The sequence below is a fragment of the Amblyomma americanum genome, chromosome 7 (genome assembly GCF_052857255.1).
Source record: "Amblyomma americanum isolate KBUSLIRL-KWMA chromosome 7, ASM5285725v1, whole genome shotgun sequence".
Lineage (NCBI taxonomy): Eukaryota > Metazoa > Arthropoda > Arachnida > Ixodida > Ixodidae > Amblyomma > Amblyomma americanum.
The window spans coordinates 126,946,409-126,962,081 of NC_135503.1; the positions used below are offsets into that span (position 1 = coordinate 126,946,409).

The following is a 15,673-nucleotide window of genomic DNA, read 5'->3' on the forward strand; positions in this document are numbered from 1 at the left end:
TGTGTGCCCGAATCCGAAACTACCAAACTGTTTGCAGTTCGGTTTGCCGCTAGTCAGCCATGCCGCATGTGAAGGAGCTGTTTTATTGCGCCTGTTATCTCCCTCCCACTGCTGGCTTTGCAATTGTATCGTTGAGCATTGTATCGTTGCTCTGAGCTGCACACATGCTGTCATGCCACCTCATGGAAACTACGCAACGTGGGGTGGGGCGGGAAAGGGTATGCATGTTATATTGGAGTGAGCTTTTTTTTTTCGTTGGCCAGCGAGGAATGTGAAACAGGGGCCAGATCTATGTATAGGTGGCAATACCAGGTGTTTAAGAGAAAACTTCAAGCAATTCTAAAAAATTGTTTGTTTTTTTAGGTGAAAATATGGCTTTTTCAGCATAGTATTACAGTGTTGGTGGATCCCAGAAAACCGGTGCACTGTCTCAAGTAGTAAGCACGTTAACTATTTTTTAATAATTAACCTTTTAACTAGTAGCGTTAGGCATCCAGTTGAAATTAGAGGTTTGCAGCTGGTTGTTAGTAATAGCCATATCAGTTTTTAGAATTTCGAAAACACGATCGCCCCTTGGTGCTGTGGCGCGACAAAATTTGGCTTTTTTAACTAGTTACGCACACTCAAAAGGTTGCTTCCCCTGCATGCTTTTCGAAAGCGCATGTATTTTGACACGATGTAGCCAAATTTTGTCAAGCCGCAGCGCCGAGAATAATTGCATTTCCGAAATTCTAAAAATTGATATGGCTACTACTAACGACCTGCTACAAATCTCTAATTGCAGCCAGTTGCCTAGCTACGATAGTTAAAAGGTTAATTATCAGAAATTAGTTAACCAGCATAGTACTTCAGACAATTCACCAGCTTTCCTGTGTCCACCAACACTGATAACACTATCTCGCAAAAGCCATATTTTTACCCCACAAAGCCTATTTTTGAAAATTACTAAATGTCTTCCCTGAAACACCTGGTATACATAGGAGTAGGACTTCTCGGTTTTATTTTTTGGAAATTTGGCGGACTTTTTCAGTATTTATTTCACAATGCTACTTTCGTTGCTTTTTTCGGCGAATATTACTTTCGGTAAATGAAATACTGACTTTTTTGTCAATTTAATGTAGCAATTCTGTGTCGTTAAGCAATTCTATGTGGTAAAAAGTCATTTAAAGTCTATCTCGGCATTTATGTCATCTTCAAAAATTTATTTACCAGTAAAGAATGTGCAAATGATAGTTCTTAGAGCTGTGCTTGTGGAAAAAAATGCTACCTTCGTTAAAAGAGCAACTCAAGTTAAATAAGATAGCCGACAAACAAAAACGGCAGTGGAAGTTTACTTCTAAAAACTAGGTTGACATGTTATCGTTGGGTTGCCATGCTGCGTTAAGCATAAGTGCGGGGCATCACATGGTCTGCCTGTTGATGGCAATGATGGAACTGCCGCTCAATTGTCGAAGTACCCAAAACATCCTTTTTCATGAAGCCCATTCGTGGTTTTGTGTCAATGTTCTATATGCATTTGATTAAGCTAATTAATCGACTATCTGCTCTAAGCAGGTGATGATAGTGAAGAAATAGTGCTTAGCTAGAAGACAGTGAAGAGATGGTGCTTCTGCACAGCCGTGTAAGCTAGCGGAGCAATAGATCAAATCGCACAACTGTGCTGCTTATCCTACAATACCATCGTCGCACCATGCCTCTGGCTTCCTTAGCTAGTTAATTTTCAACATTGAGTAACTTGCATTTAGCAGCCAGCTAGCTTTGCCTTGCAAGACAAAAATGCTGACCTTTTTTGGTTAAAACCTATTTTCAAAATGTGAATTCGGTGTGCTTTTATTAGTAGCTTTTGATTTAAACCGAAAAGTCCAACCCCTAAATATAAAGTATATATAGCGCGTTATGACCTTTGTAGCGATTTTGAGGATGCGTTCAGAAAATTTTCGCATAACCTGCACACCCCTTTTTTTGAAGCCTCAATTTAAAGAAAAAAGTGCATAAATTATGCGAGTAAATATGGTATGCGAGGAAATACAGTATACAGTGCAATTAACTTACAATGATATTGAGAAAACCGGAAAATCCGATCGTTATAACTTATCGTTATATCTAGACCGGCAAAAAAAAAGCAAAAAGAACACACCCACATATTCCCCCATGCATGTAGCCACCGCCACCCCCTCCAGAGCTCCCATCAAAAGATAAACCGGTCCTGATATTACTGGGACACAGCATCTTGGTGCGCAGCCAAGGTCCGCGCTGCGGGCAGCGCGAAACAGGGGAAACGGCGCAATGCGGCAGGAAAAGCTAACACTTAAAAATAAAAGTAAATTCTCAACCATCTCAACCACAAAAGTGGAGAGGGGGGTTCAGAGATATCGTACTGCGCTTAGTTGGCGTCACTTTTTACCAGTTCACGAATGCACAAACTGGCGAAAACTACATTTGCGTGAGACAGCGTTGCGCGGTGGCGGCCATGCAAGCTCCTCCCTCCAGTTATTGCCACAATAGAGCTTGGTCCCCAATGCTGTAAACGCTCCCTCAAGGAATTAGCCACGGTAGTCTTTTTTTGGAGTTTTTACATCATTCGCTTCAAAGTATTTTATTTTTATCAAACTTTCACACAAATCTTGCTGGTAACCAACTTCCAGGCTACCAGAATCCCATCGTAGTGTCCGTTATTTCACCGATAATTGTATTGTTATATATGGTTTATTTTTACATAGGGGCAATGGAAGAACTGATAAATCTAAAGAATTTGATCATTAAAATCGATACATCGTTATATCCGGTATCATTAGAAGTGAGAAACTCGCTATGACACAAACGGCACACGGAGCATAAAAAATCTGCAGAGAGGCTTCTTGGGCACAACATAAATGAAAATGAGTCAATCATCGGAGAAAGCAATGAAGCCACCTTCCTTTGCTGGCAATCAACCCCAACGACTCCTTTTCTTGGTTGCTTTCCATCTCAAGTAAACCTTACAGGCACATCACCACTACAGACAGAACTGCTGCATAAGTTTGCGTTTGTAAAAAGATGAAGTTTCCTGTAGTGTGCTGAAGCAAACTTTTTTTTTTCTGCAACACAGAATATGGCACCTGTAACAGCTGGAACAATTTTAGCCATAGTGCTGAGCACCTGTGGTTGGCACATCTGCCGTCACATCCGCGAGACACTTCATTAGCATCTTTCCATTCCTGAAAACCAGCTACAATACCACCAAGAGAAGAGACATGAAAAATGCACACAGCTGCTTCAGGCCGAGTAGTACAAAGCTTTCTTCAGCCACAAGCGTCGGCCCCCTGTGCTGTTTCCCCAATCCGAACACTCGCTCACCAAAAGGAAGGCCTTGCTGTCTGGCTTGACCTTGTGCTTCTCCATGTACTTCACGAGGGAGCAGCTGGCATAACTGCAACGCATGACCAGCAACGAGGGATAAGTGGAGCTACCCCAAAGAAGCAGTATGGGAGTGAACAAGTGCCACAACCTTTATTAACCCGAAACACCCCACATCAGACTCTACAATGGGCGTGCAACAGCTGCTTGTGCAAGACAGGGCGGGGCAGGTGCTGCAGCACAAAGCTTGCTATTTTGAGGGAATGCGCGGCGATCCTTTGTGGCACAGTGGAATCTTCATAATGATTCTCTGGACACCTGATTCATGCGTGCCCACTGGATTGTCCTTGTTGCAGTCGTCATCACCTCCCATCCTCCTCACTCATTCACCTTGTTTCTCCTTCACCTACGCTAGGCAACAGGCCAGACCTTTGCTGCTCAGGCCCAAAATTTCAGCCTCCTTCCATTAACTCCTCTCACTCAACACCAAGTGTGGCCCACTGGGCACGTACATACACTGTGTGCACACGCACTGTGCACATGCAAGTGGACTGGCTTTTTTCCCTACAGCAGCTACAGAAGCCCTCGATGACTTATAATGTTAGATTTCAGAATTCTAAGCTTGCTGCTCAGAAAATGAAAGGAGGGGCATCAGGTAAACTCTGCAATCTAGCAGAGCAGCTGGGCTCTACGAGGCTGCATAGGTCGGAAGCAGCTAAACAAGGAGAAGACAGCTATGTGACCACAGTATGACCCTTCACCACCACTGGCTAAGCAGACATAGGTGTTTATACACTGAACAAAGCGATCGCGTGACAAAGCATCACACTAAGGTACACGGAGCACAATGTGTGCAGCATGAGACAATTAACAGCTGCAGGTGACAAGAATGAAAAGGAAGCCATCACAGGCCCTACTTACATGAACACACAGTGTTGGAAGCCACAACGTTTTCACTTCTGCACATACACACACACTCTGTTCACCCAAATCACAAATGTGAAAACTTTTCATGGGCAAAAACGTATATACCTATGTGCTCATGCACAAGTGTTAATGCACACTGAGCCCTCCAACCCAAACTAAGAACTCAGTTTGCTAAATCTCTGTAACAGATAACTCGCTCAACGGTTATCTGTACAACGAACCACCAACTAGTCCCCATTATTGCCCTGTGGCATAACTAGCACATAAAAATTTGCATGACTACAAATGAAGCAACCTAGCTGCCCAACAAAACAACAGCACAAGGTGCTCAACAATAATAAAGCAGCAAGTCTTGGAACAAGATCACTTTCACATTATACAATACAGCATCACAAAGTTGAACACAGATTCGTGAGCTGAACTGCTCTAACTGACAGGAGGAGGAAAAACAAAAGGTGCAACTCTGCAGACACCCTGGTCTCCTGAACTTGCCACAGAGCCATAAGGCCATCTATAGGAAAATTTCACTCAAGCACATATGTTAGATCAGGCCCCCTAAAAAGAAATAAAACTAAAAATAAATTTAACTACCGCTGTAAGCATCAGTCAAGCCAGATTTTGTACATACGGAGCATGGCAAAAGGCCACGTGCACGTCTACTCAGCTTCTTGTCCTGTTGAGGCTGCATTCTGTGCACCCCAATCACTTCCATGCAAGCTTCCTATATAGTCGCTTACCGACTTTTTGGGCATGGTGGGACCCAGAAAATGGTCCGAATAATCAAATTTAAGCCAAAAAATCCGGGAATTTAAAAAAATAAAGCTCTTCTGCAAAAAACCAGCCTTCAAAATTGCAAATTTCACCGCTCCCCATATTCCACTTGCAAGCAATAATATTAGACTGTATCTGAACCATAGTCATGCTTCTGTCATATCCTCGTCACCTCACATCACGATACTAAACAGTGCAAAGCAGCTGCAAGTCATGCCACGAACGAATGCTCGTGCCGCGCAAAGAAAAAGCAGTCAGTGTGCATGGCCAACAACACTTGCGAGGACAGAGCGGTAACCTACAGGAAGACAAAAGGGGAAGTGAGCGCCTCCGAATGTAACCCCCCTCTCGCATCTGATGCCTGCACTGCAGGTGGTGTCGTCCAAGCTGTGGCAAACGCTGCAGCTGTCCCAACTGCTGCAGCAGTTTTCAACGCGATTGCGCACTCTTTGTAGGCCGTCTGGACGACAACGGAGAGCGTGCCATTATCGCGAGTGGCAATGAAGAACAAACAGCCAAGCCTATCCAAGCCAGTCCATTTGATTCACTCTGTCAGTGCATGCTGACTCCGTTTAAATCCAAGATGGTGCATTTCATGGCGGTGGAGAATGGGTTGGTTGTGACAACGATGACCGCTTGTGAACTTTCGGTTGAAAAACGACCTCCACAGTATTGCTGACGTCTATTTTAGTTCAAAAAATTCTGCTTTTGGGCTCCACAGAGTCCAAAATATCGGTTGTGAAAATGCACACACTCCTATGAAGTGCGTGACAGTTCCTCAGCAAAGCCTGAAATATCGCACACGCCCGAATTACTGGAGTCCGAAAAATCAGTCACCTTCCGTAGTGTTGTGATCGCGCTTACTTCCTGCTGCGGAATTCGGCGAAGAGACGTGACTGCAGCACTGCCAGAGGGAATGACAACAATAGCGTCCCCATAGCAACGATAGTGCTCAACAGGAATGCCAGCGACGACCATAAGCGTATTCATTCCGGTCCTCGCCCAGTGGTCCCCTTTAGTCACGCTGGATTTGGACAATTGCCCGAGTGCCGCACCAGCGACAGAGCCTCCGCGTTCCGGTCACCAGCCAAGCTCTTTCGACACCTGCGGGGAGACAGCCCGCATTCCTGTGTCATGCAGCTGCCCTCCGGACGCACGTGCGCGGCCACCTGGAAGCTGCGGGGACGACAACGTGGCCGGGTCCTGTTCCCTTTCCCTCGACCGAGCTGCGAAGAAGCATCAGGACCGCCCTACCGTGGGTGGTATCATCAGTGTCATCGTGTGATTGGACATGATTCTTTGAACTGTATTCCCCAGCTAGGGATCTGGGGAATACGAAGAGTATTTAAGGAGCTGTTGGTTTGATGCCAAGAGAGCCCCCTTCTTGAGAGGTATCAGAGACTTCCGACTCCTAAGAAGCTCTCTTTACTGAGAAACACTCTCAGTTGCTTGTACTTGTACATACTGTAAATAGTCCTTGTATAAAGTTTTCCAAGTTTTCTTTCTCCGATGCTCCTCGTCCCTTCTCCGGCCCGACCACGCTACCCCATCCCAACAACTGGTGGCAGCGGTGGGATGCAGCTACCTGAGACCCAACAGTAGTAGCACTCTGAAGAGAAGCGGATTCTGTGCCCAGCTTCTTGGCTCCACAATAAGATCCACCTCCTTTATATGAAAAATGCTATAAAAGGCCTTAAGGAAAAGTCTATACATGAATAAGTATTCTACTTACCCTTTGGTGCTGTATAAGAGAGAAAAGTCTGAAATTGACTGCACAGCCCTTGATGCCGCATGGCTCATTTGTGTAAGTGATAAAGAAAAACAGTAGTTCAAGCATGTTTTTTGCATAATGAAGAAACTTTATGAACAATGCAGTATTAGGAAATTTAAAATGAAAGGCACTTAAAAAACCTTAACTATTGTTTTCCTATGCAAGCCTCTCCTCCAGCCTAAATATATTATGCATCTGATCTTTTTTTACTGCTGCCAAGTTCCTAGCCAATCTTCCATGAACAATTATTTTAGGGTTAAAAATGTTTGGATGCTGTGCCCACAGCATCATGATCACCTGCATGCAATGAAATGTAGCACATATGTAGAACCGTCACATCTTACATTTACAAAAAAATCAAGAAAAAAAAGTCACCATTGCATCAGCTCACAAAAAGCAGGCACATCTAAAGCCAGAAAAACACATGTGAAATTATATTCGTAGGAGAAATAAAGAATCTATATACCAATCCTGCCTCGTTTTCACGAGAACTCGACGAAAAAAATAAATCCTTGTTCTTCATTCCAGCATCCATATTTCACGCCTTTGTCTTTCTACGGTAAACAAACCACAGTGCATGTCTCAGTAAATGAGAACGCAATGACAAGGCAGGAAAGCTGTCCCACCTTGAGCGTTTGAAGTCCTTCATGAGTGTGTGGTGCTCGGGCATTTTCTTGATGTCCTCCCAGTCCTTTTCTGTGGGCAAAGAGAAAAAAAAAGGAAAGAAAAACTACCCTTAATAGGCCTTTGAAAATATTACTTATTAATGAAGTCACAATTACGATATATTCAGGGAAGAAGTATTTTTGTGAGCTGATTCGAAATATGCAATTTAATTTCATGTAAATCAATTCCATGAGGACTTATGTAGTATGTTATGTAGGTTTTTGTGATAGCTCTGCGTGGAACTTGTCAAAAACACATGCTATTGGTTTCCCTCGACGCCAAGGAATGCACAAAGGATACAGTTTTCATTCTGCTACTTACAGATGTTGAGTTATGGAGTCTTGAAGCTGCCATTTCCAAAACAGAAACACAAACCTTTCTTCCTGCTTCTGAAGTGGCAACTTCAAAATTCTATAATTAAGCACCTATGATAGACAGGATAAAAAACTTAAGAGATCACTGCAGAGACCGCATTGGAGAAATGCGAAAGCATTAGCGTTTGCCACAACTTTGGTGGCTCCTAGTTGATGCCTTCCTGTACCTACTTACCTACTCTGTTAAGAGCCGACCGCCACTCTTCGATCTCCGATGCTACCACTCGACGCTGTGTGCTTTTTGTAGCTGTACCCTGATTGGTTGTAGGCGTGACGTCATTAGATGCATGGATGACGTTACATGGTGCCACTAATTGGACCATTAATTAACCCAGATAAATAACGCTTGTTAAATATTGCCATTAATTACCATCACGAATTGGGTACATTCAATAAAAATAATTCATCAGGGCCTTCAATTATACTCATTAATCAGGAATATTAACTAATGACTAAAGTTAATGACCGATGACTAATTACTCTTACTCAATATTGTTTAATTTTTTACTTTATTTGCTTCACCCCAGCACTCTTCAGATAATGACTGATGACGTCGCATCTGGCGACAACTTGCGGACACATTTTGCAGGCGTTTCCGGTGCCGACATAGTTTTACCTTTATTGCATTCCTTGATGTCAACAGGAACCAATAGCATGCGTTTTGACAAGTTCCCAGCAGCAAAATTTCTTGAAAGCTCATCCCAAAAAACTTGCATAACATACTACATAAGTCCTCACAGAATTGGTTTACATGAAATTAAATTACACATTTTGAATCAGCACAAAAAAGTACATGTTTCCTTAAGGTTTCATAATTGTGGCTACATTAATATAAAATTTCCAAGGTCAGTGTCCTCCCTCCTAAGACTACAATGCAATAATCACTCCCGTGCAAGTACTCCTTCTCTTTAATAGATCTACGGATCACAGCCACCTGTGGGGCTTGTGAGGCCCAGGTTGCTCTTCCTAAGCTTCCGTAAGGATCATTTTCGAGCAGATAGTTCTTTGGGAGGCTGCCTATCCCTCGACCAATAAGCTGATGCGCAGTGGCACAGTGGGAAGGTGGTAAATGCATTGAATTTATTTGAATTAATTTCATTGCCACCTGCTTTTTTGTGACACAAACAGACGGGTGCCGGCTTTTCTTGTGAATGGGACCTCTAAGGGTATCACGTTAATATCCATGCACTCCCGCGTGAAGTCACCTATAACCAAAGCTGCCAAAAGCGAAAGCCTACTGCCATTAAGCATGCCACGTAGCCTGGTGGCAGCCAAATTGTTTGCACATGTGGGCACATATACCATGGAACTTTATTAAATCTGGTCACAGCCTCTGTCCCCCCATGCTGTTACAGGCTGCCTATTTATGAGAATCAAACGCATGCTCAACTGTTCAACCTTTTTTGTGCCTCACACAAAGACTGGTATATCACGAGGGGAAAAAGTCCCCAGGACATGCGAGAAGTGACCAAGATGCATCCATGCTCAACCTGTTGACTGCATGTGACCAACCTATATGAAAATAGAATGAGGATGAGCTTGGCATTGAGTGCAGTCGAGTCGGCTCCTGTCCACTTAGTGCAAGAGCATCTCGAGGGTCTTTTATTTGACTGTCATTAATAGTGACACAGCAAAAACCCAGGCAACATATCATGCATTTGTGCTCCAGTTAGACCTGCATACATATTTCTTTACAAGCAGCCTGGTCAGCAATGTTCTTATGTTGCAATGAATGCCGGCTGCCAAACACAAGACAGAAAACACGCTGAGGCGAGAAGGGCAGAAAGAGTAAACGGAGTCCCCACCATGCGGGAAGCCCATGACGTTGAAGATGCGGTCAAGCTGGTCATGATGATAGGGGTTGCTGGTCTTGATGTCCTCCTGACGGCAGTGGAAGATGGGCTCCGAGGTCAGTAGCTCAGCAAAGATGCACCCAATGGCCCAGATGTCTGCAGGTGATTGAGAGAAAGGAAGAAGCGGAGCTGCACACGTCATGTGAGATAGTACCGATATTGCCAATGACAAGTCACATTCGTCTGGCCCGATGTTACATAGCTCCCACCGCCAAAGAAAAGTTACAGTCAGTGACTGTGATGGTTGAGATTTTCAACACCAGAGGGCAATAGTTGTCCATGAAACGTTTTGTGCCTTCAGCACATTTTAAGTTGACAACAGTCATTTTCACCAAAAATTGCCAAACAAAATTTGCAGACAATTACGCTTCTCAGTAAAGCAATTTTTGAGCACAGCTGCTGCAGTACTCAAACTACAGGCAAATGGAACAGGCAGTGTTAAACGGAAGCGGCTCTGGGTTTTGACTTGGGCAGCGCACACAGTGTTGCACCGCTAAAAAGCCTCTTGCCTCGGTCGAAGTGCCAGCACGCTACTCTGGCAAGTGACACGTACCTTACCGATAACATCATCAGCAAGCAGACGACAGCGCACACTACACTGGTGCTGCACAACCTCACTTCACTCCGTGCCCTCCTCCTCCGCTTTCCTCCCCGTGCTTTCTTCATTATCGCAGTCTTTCATCCTCCACTGCGCTCCGTGCTTGGTTACATCGACGGTGAGGCATGCCGCTCAACCCCGGAACGGGCACTCAAGAGCTGTGCTTAAAATTTGGCGACTTTGGTACATTTTTCTGGAATTAACTTGACAGTAAAAGGGTTAACGGACCAGAAGAAGTGAGCTATAAACTCAATGAGGAAAAGACATTACACACACACACAGCAACATCAGTATATGCAACAACGATGTTTAGTATTCGGTTACCCGCACTTCCAGCTACTGCCACCCCCTGCAGCCATACTTTGTGGCGCCCATACAACACTGCACGAACTAGAGAGCTACATCTATCATCACGTTTGCTGAATGGCAAAGAGCCAGCCTCCCTGAGGAGTGGAATAGAGGCTCGTCTGGCGGATCCGCTCACAATCTTCTATTTACAGAGGTAGACAATTCTGAACACCAGCTCACCAGCTTAAACAACATTTGTTTGTAGTTTAGTTCTCAAATTGAATAGAGCCTCTGTCAAATTTTTGGGCCAACAGCCGAGTTTAATACAGGCCCACTGCTTATATGTTCTTATTCTGCTTATATGTTCTTATTTCAGCAACAGAATAGCAGGATTTGAAACTCTATTATAAACAGGATCGATGAAAAGGAGAGAAGCAGAGTGCAGTTTAGTTGAGCAAACAAGCTAATGGCAATGATCAGACAAGACCCACATCTCAAGAGTAATCAACAAATACTACACTCAACTTTCAAAATATTTGAGAGAAAATAAGTTGTCAGCCATTTTAATTTCGAGTGGTGTTGTGCTGCAAACTTTCAAGCAAAGTAATGAATTAGGTACTGTCCACAGGTATTACGGGTTACAGGATGTATGTTCTTATTAAAGCAAAATTTTAAAGATCAGACATCTAGGCGATTTAATTTTTCTTTGCATGCTGACACTTTTCACAAATGGGGTCGAACTATATGACTACGAACTCAATCACAATTTATCACAAATGTTTCCAATATACCGTTCTGCAGAGACAACCAGTCAAAGAGAGCAGAGGCTGTAGCATTTTGCAGCATGTAGAAGCATTATGAAATCAAAATGCAATAGGCCTAAACGCATGGTGCAAATCACTCAATTTATCACAATTCACACAATGCTCGCACTGTTTCCTAACCAAAGCATAAACGGACAGCGCTGCGAAAACATGCCAATTGGAGTCAAAATTTAGGCCTATGGCGACTCGCAGATACCTAAAGCCCCGCAAACTTCGTAAAGTAGCAACATCTTCTCTCCCCTCCTCAGCTTCCTCCTCTCGTTTTGATGCAGAAACATCTATTCATGCATCAAAAATGACATCCCGCGCAAGACTGGGGAGGCGCAGGACAGACGTGCCCAGCATTGGGGAGAATAAAAGATTGAAGGGTGACTGCGGGGCGGCATTCTTTAAAGGTTGGCATTACTTTACCAAGTTTCAGGGGCTTTAAAGATACCGCATAGTCCGCCTTGCACGGTTGTCATCTATATATTATGGCCGGTCCACCTACAGCAAACATCCGGCTATAATGAAAGAAGGGCATGTGGTAGTCACATTTGTTACAAGCAGGCTTGACTGTACTGCATTCATATACTATTAATACTGCTTTCTGAGCTAAAAATATACAATTGTTTCGATGCTTTTCATTTTTGTATTGCATTCATACCTACAGCACATTAATGCGTTGAGGCTAAAATAAACTGCCAAGCAACTGGAAAAGAAGTAGCTAGAAAATTCCACTTTAGTGTTCCTAGAGCTCTCCCCCACCCCCGTATGATGCTCAAAATCCTCACCGATGGCTTTGGTGTAGTGCCGTGCCCCCAGCAGCAGCTCTGGTGCCCGATACCAGAAGGTCACCACTACGGGGTCCAGGTCGGCCAGGGGCTTCAGCGGAGAGTTGAATAGCCGCGCAAAGCCCATGTCCGCTGCGCACACAATCCCACCACCACCACAACAACAACACAGGGTCACAACCAGTCACTTCTGCTTGCACAGCAAGCATTTCGAAACCTGCCCTCATCAAGAGCTACGATTAATAAATATGTAACACATTCAGCTCCCCTCACTGACATTCTTTCTTGCATACTGCGTGGGCCTACGGTAGAATATTCGGTAGAATAGTAATGTATTCAATTCAAATGTTTGGTACAGTTAATCCCGGATATATCAAATTACTGCCTATGTCGAACAGTTGTAAAATCCTCCTAGGAATCCCACGCAAAATTACTGCAAATTTGCTTGAGTCTATCGAACTTCCGTGCACCCCATATTTGATATATCGAACAAAGTGCCACGCTGCGCCCCCGCAAGTGTGCTCCTCCCAACACGACCCACCCTGGAAGTGGGCTTCTCCCATCGCTGCGCACCACTGAAAATTGGCTTCTCCTATGAAGTCCACGATCTTCCTGAAATCTCATCGCGTGCACGGCACCGGCCTTTCACACCTTTGCGTAGAGCTGCACAAGTAAGAGTCACGTGATGAGAACTTTTGTGGGGTGTGAACAGAAATGAGAATGGCCATAGGGGCATGTCAGGGGCTGGGAAGAGGGAAACTGTGCTGGTCGCAGGCCCGCAGGAGCCCTATTTCTGCATGCTAATTGGCTCACTCCGCTGGCATAGCCAAAACAAGCGATGTCAGCTAGCTGTCACCAATGTTTTGGTCATTTTGGCTGCCAATACTGTCGGTGCTGCTTGGGCATGTGACTTATGCGGCACTGATTGTGGTGCGGTGGTCGTTCTTTTCGCTTTGTCCGCGAGGCCAATGTGAGTTCGCTTGTGACTTGTGCGGTGAGTTTTCTTTTCACTTCGGTCGCGCGTTCAGGAGCCATGAAAGCGAAAAAAAGCGCAAGAATTTGGACTTGGCAACAAAGGCGGACATCATTCGACGGGTAGAGGCCAGCGAGAAAAAGTTGTTGGTCACCGATGCGTTTGGAATTTCTCGCAACACGCTGGGTACAATCCTGGAAACAAAGCCGATGTGAAGCTGAAGGCAGCGCAATCCCTGGAGCATGTCGTGTGCGTGCTCCGACCTACGACAAGGTCGAGAAAGCTTTGTGCGCCTGATATTTAGAAACACGTGCCAGAAACATCCCTGTCAACGGCCCGATGCTCATGGTGAAAGCGAAAGAGCTTCACTAGTGGCACTGGTTGGCAGCAGCGCTTTAAGAGCCGCTGCAGCATCGTCGACCCTCTCGGGCGAAGGCGAGGCGACCAACAGCACTGACACGGAGAAGTGGCATTCAAAAGATAAACAAGCAAGTGGTGATGTTGGCAGCGGGCAGCATCTTGGCGCGCTGCCAAGGTCTGCGCTACGGACAGCAGCGAAAACTCACTAGGCTGAATAACAAAAAGAAAAGTAAATTCTTGCCGACAAAAGTGGGGGGAGGGTTCATTATGAAAGTGGGTTCATTACACGAATAAATACAGTAGTTCAAGCGAATAATGTTTCTGGAACGCTTGCTTCATGTGGTTCGGTTCAGGATACCTCCTTCGAGATGGCGTTGCAGCGCGCACACAGCCAAAGCCCGACTCCATGGACACTTGTAAAAAAAAAAAAGAAAGGACACGAGAGCGAACACGAGCGTAGCGCCCAGATCTGCACCTTCCACTGCATCTGCGCAAGTGCTACCCGCGGTGCGTACATGCCAGAACCGGCACAACGGCGTGTATCAATTAGAGGACGTGCAGCTCCTTTGACTTTCGCAGGAACAGCCTGAGCTGACAGCAGCTCCGCGTGAAATTCTCTAATCAAACAACGCAGCGAGCATGAGACACATGAAGATGGGTGCACCTTTTTGACACCAGCAGACACAGGGTGGTGCTAGGCACGCAGGCGCACGGTGCATATGCCTAGCAGATGAGTCACTGCTTAAATGACCTAGCTGTGCAACAACGCAAATGCATTTGCAATTGCAACTGCAATTATAAGACGAGCAAACAGAGGTCCCAAAAACAGATCTCATACAAAATGGTCAGCTGCGCGTGTGGTTTGACTTGCATTTACTAGCTTAAATTTCTGATGGCCAGTTGCAGAAAGTCGACAAAGCTTCAATGCGCTCTTTTTTTTTTTTTTCATGTAATGGACTTGTGTATTAGAGAAATGCATGATTTTGAATATGCCCATTGTGCCATTCAACATTTTTTGTGTGCCAAAAGTACAGTATTTACTCGCATAATTTGCACACCCATAATTTATTACCAGAGTTTATATAAAAACGCAAAAACTCGCATATTTTACGCTTCCTGCCCTGTGAGACCACCACCCTGCATGCTGGTGCACACAAGGCAGGCTTGGGAAAATTGGTGCGGCCGCGTCATTGGGAGCAGCTACAAAGAGTGCGAGTGGAAGGGGGACGCCGCTCTAAGGAAGATGACACTGCCAAGGCCAGGTCAAGATTAGGGAGCCTGAACCAGTGTGCCTTGACTAGATAACAGTGCCCCCCCCCCCCCCCGACCCCCCCCCCCCCCTCCGCTACAAACAAATGGAAACAAGTTAGCACCTGTTGAAGAGCCATGAAGGAGATAACAATGATAATAATGGTAAGAAACAATAAAAGATAGGGATTGCAAGCCCTATTGTTAGCCTTTCCCATGGCTTTCCCAGACAAACAGTTGCAAACGCAAACTTCCGGTAACCTCCAACACCCGCCGGAATCCAAAACTACTGAACCGTTCTGGTTAGCCACTAGTCAGCCGGGTTGCATGCGAGGGCGCCGTTTTATCGATTGTTATCTCCATTTACCCCTGACTGCTGGCTCGGTGATTGCATCATTGTGTGTTTAGTGTTTTCAGTTCCACACGCGCCATCATGGGATCCCACAGGGGACTACATTAAGAATGCAGCGGCGCGGTGGAGCAGGTGGTATGCGTCGACTTATATCTGAGGTCACTATTTTTTTTTACCAGCGAGGGGTGCAGGTAGGAAAGGGGAGATCGATTTATATGCGGCAATATACAGTATATATTGCATATTACTACCTTTCTAGATGTTTTTTAGGACGTGTTCGCGCTATCTCCGCATAATTTGTGACCCCCTTTTGAAACTTTAATCTAGACGAAGAAACGTGCGCAAATTACAAAAGTAAATAAGTTATTCGCAATATTCGCTTTGAAACCATTTGAAGGGAAGTGCTATTCGCTTTGAACCAAAAAAACACTCTGCGCACAGGCCTAACATTGCAACAAAACTCAGTCAAAGGGTTGTTACGTGCTACTCTTATTGTGCCCTGAAAAGCTGCACATTCAAGCTCATTTGTGAGCACAGCACCGAAACCACAGCAGATATG

At 45.0% G+C, this 15,673-nt stretch overlaps 1 protein-coding gene across 4 annotated transcripts in view; it reads right to left on the reverse strand.

Annotated features, from left to right (window-relative positions):
- Cdk8 (cyclin-dependent kinase 8) overlaps positions 1 to 15,673 on the reverse strand; it is an 89,885-nt gene that overhangs the window by 41,859 nt on the left and 32,353 nt on the right. For all 4 annotated transcript variants that reach the window (XM_077632936.1, XM_077632935.1, XM_077632934.1 and 1 more), the window contains exons 7-10: positions 12,182 to 12,313; positions 9,651 to 9,794; positions 7,432 to 7,501; positions 3,337 to 3,409 (exon numbers count right to left, since the gene is read on the reverse strand). In XM_077632936.1, the coding sequence (XP_077489062.1) occupies positions 3,337 to 3,409; positions 7,432 to 7,501; positions 9,651 to 9,794; positions 12,182 to 12,313 (419 nt within the window). The remainder of the gene's footprint in view (positions 1 to 3,336; positions 3,410 to 7,431; positions 7,502 to 9,650; positions 9,795 to 12,181; positions 12,314 to 15,673) is intronic.